At 48.9% G+C, this 21383-nt stretch overlaps 1 protein-coding gene across 8 annotated transcripts in view; it reads right to left on the reverse strand.

Moving 5' to 3' along the window:
• Window positions 1-21383, reverse strand: part of ANKMY1 (ankyrin repeat and MYND domain containing 1) — an 84982-nt gene that overhangs the window by 20150 nt on the left and 43449 nt on the right. For 7 of the 8 annotated variants that reach the window (XM_053598337.1, XM_053598341.1, XM_053598340.1 and 4 more), the window contains 4 exons: window positions 15179-15292; window positions 14809-14974; window positions 5959-6031; window positions 2555-2715 (listed from right to left, as the gene is read on the reverse strand). In XM_053598337.1, the coding sequence (XP_053454312.1) occupies window positions 2555-2715; window positions 5959-6031; window positions 14809-14974; window positions 15179-15292 (514 nt within the window). Of the gene's footprint in view, window positions 1-1195; window positions 1776-2554; window positions 2716-5958; window positions 6032-14808; window positions 14975-15178; window positions 15293-21383 lie in introns of those variants that run through there. The other variant, XM_053598335.1, reaches the window with a different exon arrangement.

Genomic DNA, 21383 nt, shown 5'->3' on the forward strand with positions numbered 1-21383 from the left:
GAAATTAAGCTGCAGAGAAGTACTTAATAGCATAGAAGATGTCTGTGGCCTGCTCAGAGCCTATGGATGGTGCTCCCACTTTAGAAACTCACGTGCCCATCTGTGCCTGTGTGTCCATGTGCCCATGTGAGCCCGTACGTTCATCTGTGCCTGTGTGCCCTCTGCCCGTGTGCCCGTGTGTGCCCTCGTGTGCCCTCATGAGCCCTCTGCCCATGTGCCCATGTGTGCCCTCGTGCGCCCTCTGCCCATGTGCCCGTGTGTGCCCTCATGTGCCCTCATGAGCCCTCTGCCCATGTGCCCATGTGTGCCCTCACGTGCCCTCTGCCCATGTGCCCGTGTGTGCCCTCATGTGCCCTCATGAGCCCTCTGCCCATGTGCATGTGTACCTATGTGCCTGTGGAGATACACAGGCAGGGTGGAAGGACACACCTGTCCTGGCAATGATAATTTCTGGGTTTCGGGATAATTGTCATTTACATTCTCCCTTTTTTTTTTTTTTGCTTTATATTTTCTAACTTTTGTAAAATTAAGAATAACTTCAGGGCGGCGCCTATGGCTCAAGGAGTAGGGCGCCAGTCCCATATGCCGGAGGTGGCGGGTTCAAACCTAGCCCCGGCCAAAAACCACAAAAAAAGAAAAAAAAATTAAGAATAACGTCAAATAAGAAGTGCCCCTTAGTAGCTTTTTCCTTTCTGGCAAAGGTGGGGGCAGCTGGGGGTACCCACGCCCACCCAGCTGCTGCCATGGACAGCTGCGCCCTGTTACTGAGCCCCCATCCAGGAACGGCCACAGAGGCAGGGAGCCAGCTCACCACAGCCCTCCCAGGGCAACCTATGCCAGTGACCGGCTGACACTGGGGTACCAAGATCCTGCCCTACTCCTACTGGGAGCTTCTGCAGAGTCACCCCGGGGGTCAAGTTCTCCCCTGCCTGGGAGCTTCCCTACCCCTCACACTTGTTTGCCAGGGGCACCCCCGTGATCCCCCACATGGGAAGCCCAAAGAATTAAGGCAAAATAGCAGCTGCAGGTGTGGCTGCACAGACCAGCAAAAAGCTCCCCAGATGAGCCTTTCCCACATGGCTCAAGCCCCCCGATGCTCATCAGGCCCTTCCCAACCTCCCCTCCCACCTGCCACCCCTACCACTCTGCTGTGAGCAGAAAGCCCCCTTCCTCCTCCTCCCCGGATGTGGCCACCTCCTCACTCTGACAACACAGCCCATTCCCAGCCCACCCTCCTCCCACTCTCTCTAGAAATGTCATGGTGGACCGACCCTGGCCCACTTCTCTCATCCTGGCAATTTCCATGTACCCCACCATCCGCAGAGTAGCATGCAGGCACTCCATACGCTCTGTACACACACTGAGGTCTAACCAATGAATGTCGGGGCCAGCCTGGCAGCCTGGGAGCTGCCCCCACACCTTTGTGCCCACAGCACACCCACCCAGGGTGGCCCAGGCTGAGGGCAGAGGCAGGCACAGCTCTTGCGGATGGTCCTCGGAGCTCTGGACTTTGCCCAGCTGGAGGCAGAGTGGGCACAGACTGTAAAAACACACCCTGGGGGGGGGGCTGATTTATTTTGCAGTCAGGAGGTGCTGCTGCTATGCACAGCCCTGAAGGTACAGAGACTCCTCCCACAGAGGCGGCACCCAGAGGTGGCCACACTCGGGCAGCTGAGACTCTGCACACCCCGGGGCCCCTCCCTAGGCCTTGGGCATCCAGCTGCTCCTTCACTGAGACTCTGCTCTCTGCGAGGACGCTTCTTCCAGGAGGGGCCCTGGACAAGGAACAGACATAGGGGTGAGGGGCATGGCTGACCGCCCCTGGAGGCCTCACCTGGGTCAGCCCCACAAGGAGAAGCCTTAGAATGGGCTTGGAGGGAAGCGGCAAACAGGGACATGAGCCAGAGGGCAGGGGTTATCGCAGCCCCTCTCCTTATCCCACCAGGCTGGGCACCAAGCCAGGTCCCAAGGAGAGTGGCCACAGCTAGACAGCTCTGCACACACAGCCCACTGTCACCCGACCCTGCCGCTCCAGGCCTGGTGTACTGTTGCTGCCTCACACCCTCCGCTCCTCCTCAGTCATGCAGAGGACAGGAGGGGGTGGAGAGGGGCTTTTTCTAGGAGCAGACACCTGTTGACATCGATACTCCAAGAGGCACAGAGGACAGTCTGGGAGGAACCTTCCGGAAGCAGCCCCAAGGGCAACCACTCTGCAATCTAAGGGCACTGATGTCCAGCAGAGAGACCCCAGGTGTCTACCAGAGGCCCCGATGTCAGCAGAGCCCCTGAGGGTCCAAGTCCCAGCTCTGGGGTCACTTCCCCTTCCAGGAAACAGTCCAGCGTGGTGCTACCACTGCCCATGAGACCCAGACTGGCTCAGTGGCCTCCCTGCCACCGCCCCACCAAGAAGCCCATGTGGACATTTTAGAGAAGTCTCTTGAGTCTGCAGAGACTTAGAAGGATGGCAGCTCTCACAGCCACTCCACGGGCTTATACCTTTGTCCCTGAAGCAGCAGCGCTGCCCACCTGGCCCTGACCCTTGACCCTGACCCACCGATGGCCACCATCTCGCCGCAGTCCTTCCTGTGGAACTCAACCCAGGCTTTGTTCTTGCAGTACTTGCTGCACGTCAGGATCCCGTAGCAGCGGGTGCAGGGCGTGAGGCGGACACCAACAGAGCGGCCACACTGGTAGCAGAACTTGAAGAAGGGGATGCTGCAAAGGAGAGACCCGCTCAGAGGGACAACTCAGAGGGACCTGCTCAGAGGGACCTGTCAGAGGGACAACTCAGAGGGACCTGCTCAGAGGGACCTGTCAGAGGGACCCGCTCAGAGGGACCTGTCAGAGGGACCTGTCAGAGGGACAACTCAGAGGGACCTGTCAGAGGGACCTGTCAGAGGGACCCGCTCAGAGGGACCTGTCAGAGGGACCTGTCAGAGGGACCCGCTCAGAGGGACCTGTCAGAGGGACCTGTCAGAGGGACAACTCAGAGGGACCTGTCAGAGGGACCTGTCAGAGGGACCCGCTCAGAGGGACCTGTCAGAGGGACCTGTCAGAGGGACCCGCTCAGAGGGACCTGTCAGAGGGACCTGTCAGAGGGACCCGCTCAGAGGGACAACTCAGAGGGACCTGTCAGAGGGACAACTCAGAGAGACCTGTCAGAGGGACAACTCAGAGAGACCTGTCAGAGGGACAACTCAGAGGGACCTGTCAGAGGGACCTGTCAGAGGGACCCGCTCAGAGGGACAACTCAGAGGGACCTGTCAGAGGGACCTGTCAGAGGGACCCGCTCAGAGGGACCTGTCAGAGGGACCTGTCAGAGGGACAACTCAGAGGGACCTGTCAGAGGGACCTGTCAGAGGGACCCGCTCAGAGGGACCTGTCAGAGGGACCTGTCAGAGGGACCCGCTCAGAGGGACCTGTCAGAGGGACCTGTCAGAGGGACCCGCTCAGAGGGCCCTGTCAGAGGGACAACTCAGAGAGACCTGTCAGAGGGACAACTCAGAGGGACCTGTCAGAGGGACCTGTCAGAGGGACCCGCTCAGAGGGACAACTCAGAGGGACCTGTCAGAGGGACCCGCTCAGAGGGACCTGTCAGAGGGACAACTCAGAGGGACCTGTCAGAGGGACAACTCAGAGGGACCTGTCAGAGGGACCTGTCAGAGGGACCTGTCAGAGGGACCCGCTCAGAGGGACCTGTCAGAGGGACCTGTCAGAGGGACCCGCTCAGAGGGACCTGTCAGAGGGACCTGTCAGAGGGACCTGTCAGAGGGACCCACTCAGAGGGACCCGCTCAGAGGGACCTGTCAGAGGGACCCGCTCAGAGGGACCTGTCAGAGGGACCCGCTCAGAGGGACCTGTCAGAGGGACCCGCTCAGAGGGACCCGCTCAGAGGGACCTGTCAGAGGGACCTGTCAGAGGGACCTGTCAGAGGGACCCGCTCAGAGGGACCTGTCAGAGGGACCCGCTCAGAGGGACCTGTCAGAGGGACCTGTCAGAGGGACCTGTCAGAGGGACCCGCTCAGAGGGACCCGCTCAGAGGGACCTGTCAGAGGGACCCACTCAGAGGGACCCGCTCAGAGGGACCTGTCAGAGGGACCTGTCAGAGGGACCCGCTCAGAGGGACCCACTCAGAGGGACCTGTCAGATGGACCCGCTCAGAGGGACCTGTCAGAGGGACCCGCTCAGAGGGACCTGTCAGAGGGACCCGCTCAGAGGGACCTGTCAGAGGGACCCGCTCAGAGGGACCTGTCAGAGGGACCTGTCAGAGGGACCCGCTCAGAGGGACCCGCTCAGAGGGACCTGTCAGAGGGACCCGCTCAGAGGGACCTGTCAGAGGGACCTGTCAGAGGGACCCACTCAGAGGGACCCAGTCAGAGGGACCCGCTCAGAGGGACCTGTCAGAGGGACCTGTCAGAGGGACCTGTCAGAGGGACCCGCTCAGAGGGACCTGTCAGAGGGACCTGTCAGAGGGACCTGTCAGAGGGACCCGCTCAGAGGACCTGTCAGAGGGACCCGCTCAGAGGGACCTGTCAGAGGGACCTGTCAGAGGGACCTGTCAGAGGGACCCGCTCAGAGGGACCTGTCAGAGGGACAACTCAGAGGGACCTGTCAGAGGGACCCGCTCAGAGGGACCTGTCAGAGGGACCTGTCAGAGGGACCCACTCAGAGGGACCTGTCAGAGGGACCTGTCAGAGGGACCCGCTCAGAGGGACCTGTCAGAGGGACCCACTCAGAGGGACCTGTCAGAGGGACCTGTCAGAGGGACCCGCTCAGAGGGACCTGTCAGAGGGACAACTCAGAGGGACCTGTCAGAGGGACCCGCTCAGAGGGACCTGTCAGAGGGACCCACTCAGAGGGACCTGTCAGAGGGACCTGTCAGAGGGACCCGCTCAGAGGGACCTGTCAGAGGGACAACTCAGAGGGACCTGTCAGAGGGACCCGCTCAGAGGGACCTGTCAGAGGGACCTGTCAGAGGGACCCACTCAGAGGGACCTGTCAGAGGGACCTGTCAGAGGGACCCGCTCAGAGGGACCTGTCAGAGGGACCCACTCAGAGGGACCTGTCAGAGGGACAACTCAGAGGGACCTGTCAGAGGGACCCACTCAGACGGACCCACTCAGAGGGACCTGTCAGAGGGACAACTCAGAGGGACCTGTCAGAGGGACCCACTCAGAGGGACCTGTAAGGCATTTGTCACACATGGACAAAAGACTAACGTCCTCATACTGCGGATGTTCAGGACATTACTTAAACGGGAAACAAACATACAGATCCCTGAAAACCACCTCAGTCCCGTCAGGAAGGGCTGGTTAGGTGACCCACACATCTGCATTCAGGAGACCATGGTATGGCCAGAACGTGAGGATGAGGAAGAATTTCCAGTGGGGTGGAAAATGCCTGTGCTTCAGCATTACAAGGGAGGCATCCAGCTTGCTTGCTCTGGGGTGAGCCTCTACACATCAGACTCCCGCTCCAAGGGGAAAGCAGACCTCCCCTCCGCCATCCCAGACACCCTCCCCATCACCTCACTGGCTGCGCAGGGCTCACGGGGTGGCGATGCCCACAGGGTGAGGTGTGATCCCCACCTTCCCACCACAGAGGGGCACATAGGCAGGTAAGAGTGGATAAAAGCTGGGGCCGGCGGGGAGGAGTGAGGAAGAGGCAGGGCGCAAGCTCAGCCCCGCCAGCCAGGAGGTCTGTCGGGCACCCACGCAACATGCAGGGACATCTTGGAGAAGCAGAGTCTGGACTCTAAACACTCTAAACACCACCAGCCACCATCACTGGATAGGAGGTGGCCGCCTGGCCACAGTGATGTGGGACCCCTGTCTGTGACCACCCAGGAGGAGGCTGCCAGGACAAGGCCATGCCAGGGGTCAAATGCAGCGGTCTGTCCTGGGATGGGCAGTAGGGCGAGGCCCTGCCGTCCTGGAAAGCCCAGCCACAGACACTTACTGCTCCTGCTCGCCGAGGTCCTTGACCAGGCTGGGGCCCTTCGTCCTCATTCTGTAGCTGGGGATCAGCTCCGCTATGGCAGAGAGAGACATACGCATGAGTGCTCAGGAAAGTCGTCAGGGGCACGGCCTCCTTGGGCCCTCCCCGTCACGCCCACCAGCGCTGGAGGGGAAGGGGGGGTGCAACTTGACTGGCTCCGTAGCAGGTGTGAGGAGGTAGAGCCGAGCTTGGACCTGCAGGCCAGGCAGCCCACAGTCCCACGGAGGACCCTCACTCCACAGCCTCCCTCTGCCCCTCCACCCATGCCCACCTGTCGGCAGTCTACATTGTCCACCCCAGCCTAGTGTCCCCCTTCCCACCAGGTGCCACCAGGTCTCTCTGGGCCTCGCTCAGCTCACAAGTCCTCTCTGAGGGGGGACACGCCTGGCTCTGCTCACCTGCAGCTGGTGGCAAGATGCACAGAGACCCCCACAATCACTGCCCAAAGCACCATCTCATCCCTCCATGTACCTCACCTTAATCATCACTTCAGTCCCCACCAAAAAGGCCACCTAACCTTGCTCCCCTGCCCACTCACCCACACCCAGGTCTACACCCACACTGCTGGGGGGATGGGACGGGGGTTGGGGGAGCCAGCTCTGTGACTGGGCAGTCGCCAACACAACTGCCAGGAAGGCTCCAGGCCAGCAGGGAAGTGGTTCTGGGAGGGGTGACACTAAAGCAGGCCTTAGGGGAAGAACTGTGACAGCGCTCAGCCATCACAAAGCCCTGCTTTAGAAAGGAGACAGGTGGGAAGGAAAGCAGAGCACGTCTGCCCACTACGTGGTGGGCTCTCTTTCAAACAACTTCACCGAGGTGCAAGTCACCATTTAAAGCACACATTCAGTGGCTTTTAGGACACTCACGGAGCTGTGTGACTCCCCCTCACCCATTTTAGAACATTCTTATCACCCTCAAATGAAGCACGGAGCCTGCCACCATCTCTCCTAATTCCTCCATGCCCCCACCGGCCATCTCCTGGGGCTGTCAGCACTCCCAGGAAAGGGGATGGCAGGACCTGTCTTTTGTGACTTTATCAGCAGGGTCCCCCCGCTCATCCCTGCTGCTGCTGGGTCATATTCCCTTATCTGATCACATTACAGCGTGCTCATCCAGCCATCAGTTGATGGGTATTTGTATCATCTCCAACTTCCGGCTATTATGAAAAATGCTGCTATGAACCTTTTTGTACAAGTTTTTGTGTGAAGGTCCTTTTTTCCCCTTTGGATAGTTATAACACTTTATCATTTTGAAAAATCAACAGTTTTCCAAAATGCTGCACGATTTTACATTCCCAGCAGCAACGCGCAGGGCCCGGATTCCCCACGTCCTCGCCAACGCTTGGTGTGTCTGACTTTTGATGGCAGGTTTGCCATGACAGCTCAGCATGGCTCTGGCTGGAGACCCCCGGTGACTGATGATGCTGAGCGTCTTGGCATGTGCCTGTGGGCATTTACATGTCTTATTTGGAGACATTTCTATTCATATTTCTGCCCATTTTAACATTTGGTTGTCACTGAGTTGTAAGAGTTCTTTATGTATTCTTCATGCAAACCCCTTATGAGATGCATGATTTGCAACAATTTTCTCACATTTTGTGGGCTGTCTTTTCACTTTCCTGATGGTGTCCTTTGAAGTACTAAAGGTTTTAATTATAGTAATGTGTAATTAATCTATTTTCAAAAAAAATCTATTTTTCTTTCATTATTCATGCTTCTGGTGTCATACCTAGGGATCCATTGCTTCCCAAGGCCATGAATATTGACACCTGTTTCTTCAGGGAGTTAGATAGTATAAGCTCTTACACTCTGGTCCTTGGTCCAAATTGAGTTATTTATTTATTTTTTTTTTTTTTTATTTTTTTAGAAACAGAGTCTCATTTTGTCACCCTGGGTAGAGTACTGTGGCATCACAGCTCATAGCAACCTCCAGCTCTTGGGCCGAGGCGAATCTCTTGTCTCAGCCTCCCGAGTAGCTGGGATTACAGGCGCCCGCCACAACGCCCGGCTATTTTGTTGTTGTCATTGTTGTTGTTACAGTTTGGCCAGGGCTAGGTTTGAACTTGCCATCCTTGGTATATGGAGCTGGCGCCCTACTCACTGAGCCACAGGCGCCGCCCCAAATTGAGTTAATTTTTGTGTGTGATGTGAGGTGAGAGCTTGACTTCGTTCTCTTGCATGTGGATAATCAGCTGCCCCAGCACCATTTATCAAAGACCGTTCTTTCTCCCACTGAAAGGTCCTGTCACCCACCCTCATTGAAAAACTATCAATGACATGCACATGGGTTCACTTCTGGGCTCTCTGTTCTAATCCATTGAGCTATGATCTCCAGGTCTTCATGATAGCACCACAGTCTCAATTACCATCCTGTTGCAGTAAGTTTGAAATTGAGAAGGGTAACTCCAATGTTTTTTCTTTCCTTTCAAGATTATTTTTTACTGCCCAGACTTGGTGGCTCACGTCTGTAATCCCAAGACTCTGAGAGTCTGACATGAGTGGCTTTTGAGGAGTTCGAGCCTAGCCTGAGCAAGAGCTAGACCCCATCTCTACTAAAAATAGAAAAATTAGCTGGGTGTTGCAGTTGGCCCCTGAATACAGTACAAGTTACATGGAAGGCTGAGGCAGGAGGATCGCTTGAGCCCAAGAGTTTGAGGTTGCTGTGAGCTATGATGACATCTACCCAGGTGACAGAGGGAGACTCTGTCTCAAAAAAAAAAGAAAAACAGAAAGATTATTTTTACTATTCTGGGTCACTTTCAATTCTACATGAATTTTAAAATCAGTTAGTCGATTTTTACAAAAAGTCTTAGCTGAGATTCTGACAGGAATTGCATTAATCTGTACATTAATTTGGGGAGTATCACCCTCTTAACAATATTATCTTCCAATCCATGAACAGGGGATGCATTTCCATTTAGGCCTTCTTTATTTCAATGATGGTTTGCAATTTTAAGAGTATATGTTTTACACTGTTTTGTTAAATGTATTCCTTCATATTTTATTCTTATTGATACTATTATAAATGGAATTGCTTCATTAATTTCATTTTTATTCTTTTCCTTGCAAATGTATAGAAATACAATTGATTTTCACATATTGACCTTTTATTCCACAACCTTGATGACTGCATTTATTAGTTGTAATGGTTTAATAGTAGATTCCTTAGAATTTTAAATATTAGAGATCATGTCATCTGCAAATATGGATGCTTTAATTTTTTCAGTCTGAATGCCTTTTCTTTTCTTTATTTTATTGTATTGCATTTATTTTATTTTATTTCATTTTTTGGTCTAATAACACTTAACACCTCTAGTAAAAGGATAAATGTTAGTAACGATCGTAGACATCTTTATCTTGTCTCTCACCGTTACACCTGAGGTTACCTGTGGGTTTTGTACAGGTGCCCTTTATCGAGGTGTCTGTTCTGTACTTTTACATGAAAGGATATTGGACTTTGCCAAATGCTTTTCCCACATCAATTAAAATGCTCGGGTGTTTTTTTTCCCTTTAATTCTATATTATACTGATTTTTGTATGTTAAACCACTCTCATATTTCTGTAATAAATCCCACCTGCTCATAGTGTGTAATCTTTATGCTGCTGAATTTGGTTTGCAAGTACTTTGTTGAAGATTTTTACATCTATATTCATAAAGGATATGTCTATAGTTTCTTTGCAATGTCTTTGGCTTTGGAATCAGTAATATTAGCTTCATAGGATAAGTTAGGCTGTGGTCCCTCCTCTTTAATTTTTCAGAAGAGGTTGAGAAGAATGGTGTTAGTTTTTCTTTAAGTTTTTGGTAGAATTTACCAGTGGCGCCGCCTGGGCCCGAGCCTGCCGGGAGGTCTTTAACTGCTCATTCCATCTTGCTGCAGATGGGTTCAGATTTTCTGCTTCCTCTTGTGACAGTTTTGGTCGTGTGTTTCCAGCAGATTTCATCTCACTGAGGTGATCCATTTGCTGCCATACAATTGTTCGTGGCATTCTCTCATGATCCTTTTTATTTCCATAAATAATGTCATTAGTAATGTCCTCTCTTTCACTTCTGACGTTAGTAATTTGGGTCTTCACTTTTTCTTGGTCAGTCCAGCCAAAGGTCTGTCAGGTGTACTGACTTTTTCCAGTGAACCGGCTCTTGATTTCACTGACTTTTCTCTATTGTTTTTCTACTCTCTATTATTCTCTTTCATTAATGTTTACTCTAACCTTAAGGAACTCAGCGTCTCTGGGTTTAGTTTACTCTTTCCAGGGTTTTAAGGTAGAAATTTAGGTTACTGAGGTATTCCTTCTTTCTAACAGGGGCATTCACAGCTATAAATTTCCCTGTGAGCATTGCATTAGCCGCACCCAAAGTTTTGGTAAATTGTGTCTCCCTTTTGAATTCTTAACTCATTGGTTATTTAGACATGTGTTATTTTATGTGTTTTCCAAATTCCTTTGTTATTCGTTTCTAATTTCATTCTGTTGAAGTCAGAGTATATAAAATGTATTACTTCTATCCTTCTATTATGGATTTTTTTTTTAACAACCTACATGTGTTCTATCCTGGAGAATGTCCTGAGTGCACTTGAGAAGAACATACATTCTGTCGTTGAGGGGTCAAGTGTTTGATAGATCTGCTCAGTCTAATATGCTTGTATTGTTCAAATCCCGTTCCCTTGGTGATCTTCTGACTTCTATCAATTATTAGAAGTGGGGAATTGACATCTCCAACTATTATTATTGAATTGTCTATTTCTCTATTTCTGTGAGTTTGTGTGAGTTTGTGTTTTGTGTATTTGGATGTCTTTCATTAGGTGCAAATAAGTTTATAATTGTTGTATCTTCTTGATTGATTGATGCCTTTGTCTTATCAAATGTCTCTCCTGCCATATGAATCTTGACTGCTCATAATCAGCTTCAGACCTACATTTAGTAAATGCCAGTGAGATACAGAATGTTGCTCCTACATAGCTCTATTCTCCTCCCCCTTTTTGTGATATTATTGTTGTACATATTACACCTATAAAGTTAAAAACACAAACATCATAAGATCATGATTATTTATGTAATTTCATGTATTCTAAAAAAGCTGACAGAATAAAGACTATATGTATTTATAACTTTTGTTATAAATTATCATTTTGTGATCTCTATTTCATCTACTCAATCTGATTTACCATTTGGAGTAATTTCTCAATACAATAGAGCTTTCGTCCTTCACGCTTCCTTTGGACTGTTATTGTAGTGTAATGCATTGCACTTCTATAAGCTCATGGGCACAAACACACACACACACACACACACAAATCATATGTAAATATAATGCATACATACATATACAAATTGCTTATGTGTAAATCTTAGCAAGTTGATTTTTAAATTATTAAGGAGAAATATGTATTTATAGTGCCATTTATAATTACTTTTGCCAATGCTCTTCCTGTGTATTTTATTTCCATATGAAATCTGAAAGTATTGGTCTCACTTTAGTATTTCTTACAAGGCAAGCCTACAACAACAAATTTTCACAGGTCTTGTTTATCTAGGAATACATTTCATTTTATTTTTTTTTTAAGTGAGCTTTTCTGGATAGCGGATGTTCAGCTGACAGTCCATGTCCTTGAGCACTTTGAACGTGACATCCCACTGTCTCTGTTCTCCATTGCTGCTGATGAGAAAGGCCATTCCCTTCTAAGTTACGCGTTGTTTTTCTCTTGCTTCTTTCCGGGTTTTCTCCCTGTCTTTGGCTTTCTGCATTTTAATCGGGGTATGTCTGTTTTTAGATCTGTGTTTTTACAGTTATGGGGTCCATGACGCTTCCTGGATTTATAGGTTGTTTTGAATGCATTTGGGGAGTTCCCGTCTATCATTTCTTCCTGGTCCTTTCTCCTCACTTCTACTTCTGGTATTCCAACTGTGCGTGTAGAGACGTGCTTGAAGGTGCCTCTTCTCCTTGGTGATTTATTCACTTTTCATTACTCTTTGTTCTTTCTTGATGCTGTTCTCCCACTTTTTTTCTGAGGATCTGTTCGATTTTCTTCATCCCTCCCCCTCTGGGGTGGCTATTGTTATTAACTTGTTTAGTGACCAGCTGGGTTGATTTGATGTCTGCGCTTCCCCCTGCATTAGAAAGCTCCTGATGTCTCTGCTCACGGAAAGGAGTCTTGGGGACACCCACAGTGACCCAAGAGGATGGTCGCCAGGGAGCTCTTTGCCTCTCCCCTTCCCTGACCACACCCACCTGTTTGGTTCCGTTGATTGCTGGCTAATTGCTCACCAGTTTCACTAATGCCCCTGAGCATAAATTTCTCCACAGCCAGATATAGTCAAATCAGGACTTGTGGAAGAGACAATGTCCAGTTTCAGTGTTCAAGACTTGCTCTGCCCACAAGAGGGCTCCTCCCCCCTGGTTTATAGTTAATATAAGCTCTGATAGATCACAGTTGAGCCTGTACCTCCAGGGCATCTTCCTTCACGATCCCCGGTGGTTCTGCGTCCACCAGGAGGCTTGGACCTCCCCATGCTCTGTTGTCAACAAGGTCTTTCCTTTGGGATGATATTTAGAGCTCTCTGTTTCACTGTCTGTCTCCCCTCTGGGTAACTCTCTGAGCCATGGTTCTGGAGCTGGTGGGGGAGACACCCTCACTCTGGGAGCTGAGCACTCATGGGGAAGTAGCCACAGGTTGCCTGTCCCAGGACAGAAGACTTCCTCACCAGCTGGGAGAAGGGTTATCAGAGCCACAGTATTCTCACCGTACTGAAGAACCTCTGTCCCACAAATGGAGGGTGGGCGTGGGAAGGGAGCCCCCACTCCCAGCCATATTGGAGTCGCACCAAGTCTGGAACTTAGCCTAAGCAATGGGTGGCCGTGGACAGGATGAGGACTGTTGACATCCACACCCCCTTTGACTGGGGGTGCTCGTGGCTGCACCAGGCTGGGGTGAAGCTCCTGCATCCCTGAGCTGTGAGAGTGCAGGGGAAAGGGGTTCTTGGTTTAATGCCACCAAGACCCTCTTTCTCTGTTCTTTCTGAGTGTTGAGAGTATATTTATCTTGAACAAATGCTTCTTCCTATGCTGCTGTGCTTTAGACCAGTCCCTGAGGTTCATGTCTGAGATCTGCTGTGAACTCAGCAGGGCTTCCCTGAGCTTTCTTTCTTTCCCTGGTTTTCTCTGGCAATGAGCTATCCTATGGTTCAGCCTACGTTACCAATGAATCTGCCAATCTCATCCCGATTACTCCTTGCCATTAGGTTTGAAATTGATCTGAAGCTCACTGTTCCACAGGGTGACTATCCCATGGGCAAAAGCTCTGAGCCAAGGCTCTGGAGCTGAGGGTGGCAATGCCTCTCTGTGAGGTCATGCTATTTGGGGATCTAACCTCTGATGGAAGGGAGGAGGAAGTGGACTCAGATCTCCTCGGCCTGCTTCTCCTCTGCCTGTGAGCTGGCACAAGAGTGCTTAGAGCCCCAGTGCTCCCAACACCACCGCACCCCAGGCAGAGCCCGTGTCCCAGAGCAGAGCCATGCATGGTGGAGGATGCAGCTTGCAGCCACTCTGGCCAGGAACACACAGCCTCTGCACACAGCAGGGGCATCTGACTGTGAGTGGGTAGGTCATGCTGTGTTGAGGGGTTAGAGTGGGGACCACATTGTGGGAGTGGCTACTGGCTCTGTGAACTATGAGGTGGGGGGAATGGTGGTGCAGGAGCTATGGGGGCAGAGGGCAGGTGGGGGTGGAGGAAACATGGGGATGAGGCAGGTTAATATGGGAGGTATGTGTACATGTGGGGAATACTGGCATGGTGCATTTAGGGGTGTTGGGTGACTATGGACCTGTGTGAGGGGTGGATGGTTGGTACATGGGGGCCTATGTGCATTGCTGGGGGGGGGTGCATGCCAGAGCTGGGGGGTGGGAAAGTATGTGGGTGCATGGTGCATATGTGGGCTGAGGTGAGCAGGAGGGAGTGTGGGGAGCTGGGGTTGCCACGTGGAGGGGGAGTGGGTGGGCGGCTGGGAGGCTATTGTGAGGAGGGGATGTGAGGGTGAGGTGAGCATATGGGGGTGGGGTGGGCTGATGAGTGCTGTGGTTTGAATGTGGTGTCCCAAAAAAAACTCATGCTGAAACTGAGTCCCTGTGTGACTGCATGAAGAGCAGGACCTAGATAAAGGGGTGCTGGTTAGCGCCTTGCACAAGGGCAGAGGGAGCTGGCCAGGCCCTCCCTCTCTGCCTCCTGCCACATGCAGACGCAGCACCAAGGCACCTCTGGGAAGCAGAGCAGCCCTCACCAGGCTGCAGTGCGGGTGCCCTGCCCTGGGATGTCCAGCCCCGGAACTGTGGGTAATCAAGTCCTGCTCCTTAGGAATTACTCAGCCCAAACAGATGACTCGACAGCAGGTGTGTGGCGGGCAGCATGGGGGTCCTCATGGTGGCTGTGTGGGGGCTGGTGCATGTGTGAGGACCTGCTGTGTGTGCGTGTGCATGTCACATGTGTGTGGACCAGTGGTTGAACTGTAGAGGTGTGCAGGGGCAGGTGACCTTGTGAGACATGCACAATGCCCTGGGACTCAGCCACAGCTCTGGTGCTGGGTGACCAAGACACTCCTGGGTAGTGCTCCTGCAGCAGCAGGATGGCTTGGGATCTCTCCTGGGGGCTACCAGTCCCCCTTCCCAAGCACTTCTCCTCTGCTAGATCCCTCCCTAATCACTCTTGCATGACCTCCTCGGAGGACAGGACACCAAGGGGCCAGGCGGGCAGCCCAGCCATGGGAAAGACCCCCAGCACGCAGAAGTCCCACCAAGGGGAGCACTGCCCAAGCTGCCACCCACCTCTCTTGCTCAGGTACAGGAGGGTCTCATCCCACTGGCTCTCCTTGGCGAACACGGCACTTCGCAGATGGAAGCCCACGTGCTCTAGGAGCCTCTTCCGGGCCAAAAATGTCTCACGCTCTCCCGGCATCAGCGCGTGGAAGGGGCAGTGGGCAATCTTCCGGTCCTGCAGTACAGCACGAGGTCACCATGGGGGACTGCGAGAGTGACCCTAGGTGAGCAAGGGCCCCTCCCTCCCAGCAGAGGCCAGCCGGCTCACACTCAGCCCTGAGGGCTGGTTCTCCCCACTGTCCGGGGCTGGCCTTGGGCCCCAGCTTTGCCCAGAGAGGCCAAGCCCCACCTCCCTCACCAGTGAGACCCAGAGCCGTACCTGGAAGAATCGGAAGTAGCCATAGTCGACAGCCGTGCCCACTGCCACCTTGTCCCCCTGGGTGAGGGTCACAGGCTTCAAGATGTCGGCTCCATGACTAATGAGTCGGTCAATCTGTGGAGAAGAGAACCCTGCATCACTGGGCCGTGTCCATGCCCAGATGCAGCAACCTGGGTCATAAGGCCAACGGCTTCTAGGCCCTGTCCACATACTTACTAGATGCCAGAGGGCAGTGCAAGGGGCTGTGGTCATCTGCAACCCCACAAGGACCAGCTTTGCAGGTGCAGGAGAGTCAGCGAGATTTGTGGGACAGGGCTGGGTCCACAGAGCCCAGGCTGAGCCACCCCTGTCAGAATCCTCCCTGACCCACAACCCGCAGCCCAATGGACTACGCCAGAGTCTGCTGAGGCCTGAGTACACCCTGATCCCCCAGATTTGGCAACAAGACTGCGGGTCTTTTTTTTTTTTTTTTTTTTTTTTTTTTATTAAATCATAACTGTATACATTGATATGATAATGGGGCATCATACACTCGCTTCATAGACCATTTGACACATTTTCAACACAATGGCTAACATAGCCTTCCTGGCATTATCTCAGTTACTGTGCCAAAACATTTACATTCTACATTTACCAAGTTTCGCAAATACCCCTGTAAGATGCACCACAGGTATGATCCCACCGATCCCCCTCCCTCTACCCACCACCCCCCTCCCTCCCCTCCCTTTTCCATTTCCCCCTATTGTTAGGTTGTAACTGGGTTATAGCTTTCATGTAAGAGCCCCAAATTAGTTTCATAGTAGGGCTGAGTACATTGGGTACTTTTTCTTCCACTCTTGAGATACTTTACTAAGAAGAATATGTTCCAGCTCCATCCATGTAAACATGAAAGAGGTAAAGTCTTATTCTTCATCCTATCCCAAAATGATAGGCCAGACAGCAAATGCACGGTGTGCATGTGGAGGTGTGTCTGTACGAATGTGTGCCTGTATGCGTGGATGGGGGTGTGTGTGTGCCTGTCTGGATGTGTGTGTATGGGTGTGTACATGTATGGATGTGCATACATGTGTGTGCCTGTGTGCGCACATGCCTACATGGATGTATGGGTGTATACGTGTGTGCATGTATGACTGTGTGTGCATGTGTGACTGTGTGTGCGTGCATGCATATATAGGTGTACGAGTGTACGTGTGTACATGGGTACATGTGTCGTTTATGCATGTGTGACTGTGTGTGCCTGTGTGTGCATGCTACACACTAGCAGGGACATGATGAGGGTTGCACACATCCCCTCAACCCCCATGGAGGCCTCCTGCTCTCTGCACCTGTGTTTAGCTTTCATTCTACAACAACGCGAAGCCCTGGCCTCTCACCAACATCAAGAGTGCAATGCCATGGGTGTGGCGCCAAATACCACCAACGCCAGCGGCCAGTCTAACCTGAGCAGGCAACTCACTGGCATGCAGGGGTGTGGGTGGAGAGTCGGCACCAATTCAATGGTGAGGCTAAGCCAGGTGTCCGTCTACGACAGAGGAAGAGACAGCTTTCTGCCGTCCCCTGGGGAGTAGCTGCTCTGAGCCACCTGACCCCTCTCCTCTCCCTTCCTTGGTGCTGAAGCCAAGATTACCTGCCAAACACCACTGAGGGGTCAGTGCCCTGCCACACCCTTAGAACCCTACCCCTTGGGAAACTCTTTTCAGAAGAAAGCAGGCAGACAGCAGGGAGATGGACTGGCTGGACCCTTCGCTGCCCAATGCAGAAAGTGGGAGCACAGTAGCCCACCTCCTCCCAGGCCTGCCTTGACAAGATAGGGCACCTGTGCCTCAAGCAGTCCTGACACCAGGACAACTTGGCTGGACTAAATATACTTAGATGTGCTAATAAAAATAGTTCAGAGTTACTTAAACTTCCTAGGTTTTTCATCAAAAATAAGGGTTATCAAGAGCTAGTGCTATAATACAGGGGCACCAAAAAATGTTTACACATTTTAAGAAGGGAAAAAGTGTCACAATTGTAATGTTCGATATATATCAGTAACATCTGTTATCTTGTATGCTGCATCTTGTATTTCCTATAATTGCAGAATATTACAATTTTAATATAGGTTTTTTCCTTTCTTAAAATGAGTGTATATATATATATATATATATATGTATACTCTGTATATGTAATGAAAGCTACTTGATATAAGAGAAACAATGTTATATAAAAAAATACAAAAATGCCGGGCGCAGTGGCTCACACCTGTAATCCCAGCACTTGGGAGGCCAAGGAGGGTGGACTGTCTGAGCTCACAGGCTTGAGACCGAGACCCTGTCTCTAAAAAATAGCTGGATGCTGTTGTGGTACCTGTAGTCTCAGCTACTCGGGAGGCGGAGGCAAGAGAATCGCTTGAACCCAAGAGTTTGAGGTTGCCGTGAGCTAAGAGGCCAGGGCACTCTATCGAGGGAGACCAAGTGAGACTCTGTCTCTTAAAAAAAAAAAGTAAAAATATTGCATGTGTTTTCTGATCAATAAAAAGAATTATGAGTTATAAAAATAGGATTTTTATTAAGCAGAAAATAATTTTGCCTAATTTAAAGGTTTTAAAAGTTGTTTTAAATTAAATAAATAAATAATAAATATAATTGAGTGGATATAAAAGTTGGGGGGAAATGATGAAATTTAAAGAGTTATAGAAATCTTACCTTATAGTTGATCATGATTAAATAGATCCGTCCATAAGGTTGTATTTTTTTTTCCAGGGCTTTTTGACTGGAAGATTTTTTTATTACTATTCTGGTCCTATTGCTCATTTGGGGTCTGTTTAGAAGGTCTCCTTCTTCCAGACTGAATTTTGATAAGCTATGCGTGTCCAGGATTTTGTCTACGTCTTCTACATTTTTGATTTTAGTCCACATTTTCATGGTGTTTTCAGATGAGACCTGGATCCCTGTGGGATCAGCCGTAATATCTTCTTTTTCATTTCTGCTTCAGCTCATTTGGGTCCTTCCTCTTCTCTTCCTGGCTAATGGACCAAGAGGTTATCAGTTTTGTTTATCTTTTCCAAGGAATATACTTTTTCTTTCGTTGATCCCTTGCATTTTGTTGTTGTTGGTTTGGTTGCCATTTGGTATCATTCTGCTGAATTATTTCCTTTCTTTTGCTGGCTGTGGGTTTGGTTTGCCTTTCCTTTTTCGGTCCTTGAGATGAGTCCTTAGGTGGTTAACGTGTCTCTTGCTACCTTTTTGATGTGGGCATACTGTTGTATTAAAATTAACTTTAACACAATACACTAATGCAAAAATAAAAATTGGTTTTCTCTTTCAAACAAGATTTTCAAGTAATATTAATAGACATAGTAAATACTTTTATTCGCCCTTTTGAATAAACTAAAAAAAAGAGAGGGAAAAGGGAGACAGATTCAATTTGCCTCTTTGTTAGCCAGCTTTCCAGCTATTTTTTATTGGCTCTTGCTGTCTGGGAAACTAAGTCCCCTCTCTATTATTTTTTTTATTATTTATTTTTGAGACAGAGTCTCATTCTGTCGCTCCAGCTACAGGACAGTGGCATCCCTGTAGCTCACTGCAGCCTCAAACTCCTGGGCTTGAATTATTCTCTAGTCTAGCCACCCAAATAGCTACTAGTACAGGTGCATACCACCTCACCTAGCTACCTTTTCTTTTTCTTTTTTAAAATTTCACTTCTCTGTCTATCTATCTATTGGTAGAAATGGGGTATACCAGATATACCATTCAGATATACCATTGCTTTTTCCCAGGCTGGTCTCAAACTCCTGAGCTTCAGGAATCCTCCTGCCTCGATTACACTGTGAGCCATTGACCCCGGTCACCTCTCTATTAAAGAGCAAAATCTTTGCCCTTAAAATCTTAAAATTATCACTTTGGCTAAATAAATATTATTTAATAGTAATAATAGTAATCCTGTTTTATGATAAAAAATGTTTCAGACCTTTGATATTTGACAAACTTCCCAAAATCAAAATTCTACATTCAGTCTAGTTGACCTAAAACTAGTTTTGAAAAAAATATATTTTTTGAACCACTGAAAGTCCGAGAGAGAACTATTTGGCTTGTTTAGTATGTTAAAACTACACAAGAAGCATCGTCAAATACGAAATGGTGTTTAACTTTCTTGGATTACATTTATATAAATATGTATGTGTTCCAAAGTTGTATGAGATCCTATAATTCTGATATGTTTTGATGTATTTATCAATAGTAATGATGGTTATTATGTTAAATTTTGATGTGCCCAATACCTGAACCAAATTTCTTTGTCAACTGACTCTTTAACCACAATATTCTAAGACTTTTGTCATCCACAGACAATTATTATTTCACTTTGATTCTTCTCAAAAAGTGTTTTTTAACTGACTGTGATTCAAAATTTGTCTCTTCAAGGAAATTTATAGAAAGAACATGTACTTTTAATTACATGTGCAGTCAATAACTTTAGAGATCATACCATTCAAACTAAAGAAAAAAGCAGGGAAACTGGGTGTAGTGGCTCACACCTGTGATCATAGCACTCTGGGAGGCCAAGGTGGGGGATCACTTGAGCTAAGGAGTTCAAGACCAGCCTGAACCAGAGTGAGACCCCAAATAGAACAACAACAAAAAAAAAAATGCCAGACATAGTGGCCAGTGCCTGTAGTCCCAGCTGTTCAGGGAGCTAAGGCAAGATTATTGCTTGAACTCAAGAGTTTCAGGTTTCTGTGAGCTATGATGCCACAACACTCTACCCAGGAGGGACAGACCGTGACCCTGTCTTAAAAGAAAAAAAAAATTTCCAAGACTTTAAACCAGGTGCATTTGTGAAGACTGCTAACCCAAACTCAAGCAAAACCAAAATTAATCACATGGAATTAAATGAATTTTTCATGACTTTTGTCTAAACATTATTGATCCTCTTTATGTTTTATTTTCCAGAAGCCAAAACTCTTTTTCCTTTTTTTTTTTTTTTTTTTTTTTTGAGACAGAGTCTCACTATGTCACCCTCAGCAGAGTGCCATGGCGTCACAGCTCACAGCAACCTCAAACTCTTGGGCTTAAACAATTCTCTTGCCTCAGCCTCCTAAGTAGCTGGGACTACTCATGCCCACCACAACACCTGGTTATTTTTTTGTTGCAGTTGTCAGTGTTGCTCAGCTGGCCCTGGCCGGGTTTGAACCCACCAGCCCTTGTGTATGTGGTTGGCACCATAACCACTGTGCTACAGGAGCCAAGCCCTCTTTTTCCTTCTTTTGAGCTATTTATAGCTAGCCATAAATTGGCAAAACACATTTTTGTAAACAATTTGAAACATTTTTTTCTCTATTTGATTTCTTCTGAAACTTATTTTTAAGTATTCTTATTTTATGGCAATATAGGTATTTGCACAGTTCAATAAGAATTGTTTTCTTTTATGAAAGGATAAAATTAAAGATACTGGTTATTTTACCAAGGCTTTGGCTAGACTGGTATATTTTCAGATATTACCAGATTGCTGTGAGGAATTAGGCCAATAAGAACACTCTGAAAACCTGTTCCGATGCCTCATCTCAGCAGAATATCACTGAGAGGTCCAGGAACCCCAAGGTACTTTCCTATCTCAAAATTTACCCAACCTATACAGGTATCTATAGGCTTTGAGCCTAACCTGAGATTTCTTATTAAAAAAACAAATTCTAGGCTTAGCACCTGTAGCTCAAGCAGCTAGAGTGCCAGACACATACACCAGAGCTGGTGGGTTCAAATCCAGCCTGCGCCCGCCAAACAACAATGACGACTACAACCAAAAAATAGCCAGGTGTTGTGGAGGGCGCCTGTAGTCCCAGCTACTTGGGAGGCTGAGGCAAGAGAATCACTTAAGCCCAAGAGTTTGAGGTTGCTGTGAGCTGTGACACCACAACACTCTACCCAGTGCAACAGCTTGAGACTCTCTCAAAAAAAAAAATTCCAGCAAAATAAATTTTAGAAAGAAAGCCTATATGGCCAACAATTATTCTTACTCTACTCTATGCAAATAATCAAGCCAAGCATATGAGATTGATATTTATTTTGCAAATAAATTGGTTCTACTATGATTTTTCTTTAGTAATAATGAGAAATTAGAGAGAGAAAATTATCTCTAAAGACCCATTATTTAAATTTTAGCCGTAATAAGTTTCTTATTACTTGTCCAAAGTTTCAATTAAATTTTGGGTTGTTCCTTGACTGCATAA

Source organism: Nycticebus coucang, chromosome 7 (genome assembly GCF_027406575.1).
Source record: "Nycticebus coucang isolate mNycCou1 chromosome 7, mNycCou1.pri, whole genome shotgun sequence".
Lineage (NCBI taxonomy): Eukaryota > Metazoa > Chordata > Mammalia > Primates > Lorisidae > Nycticebus > Nycticebus coucang.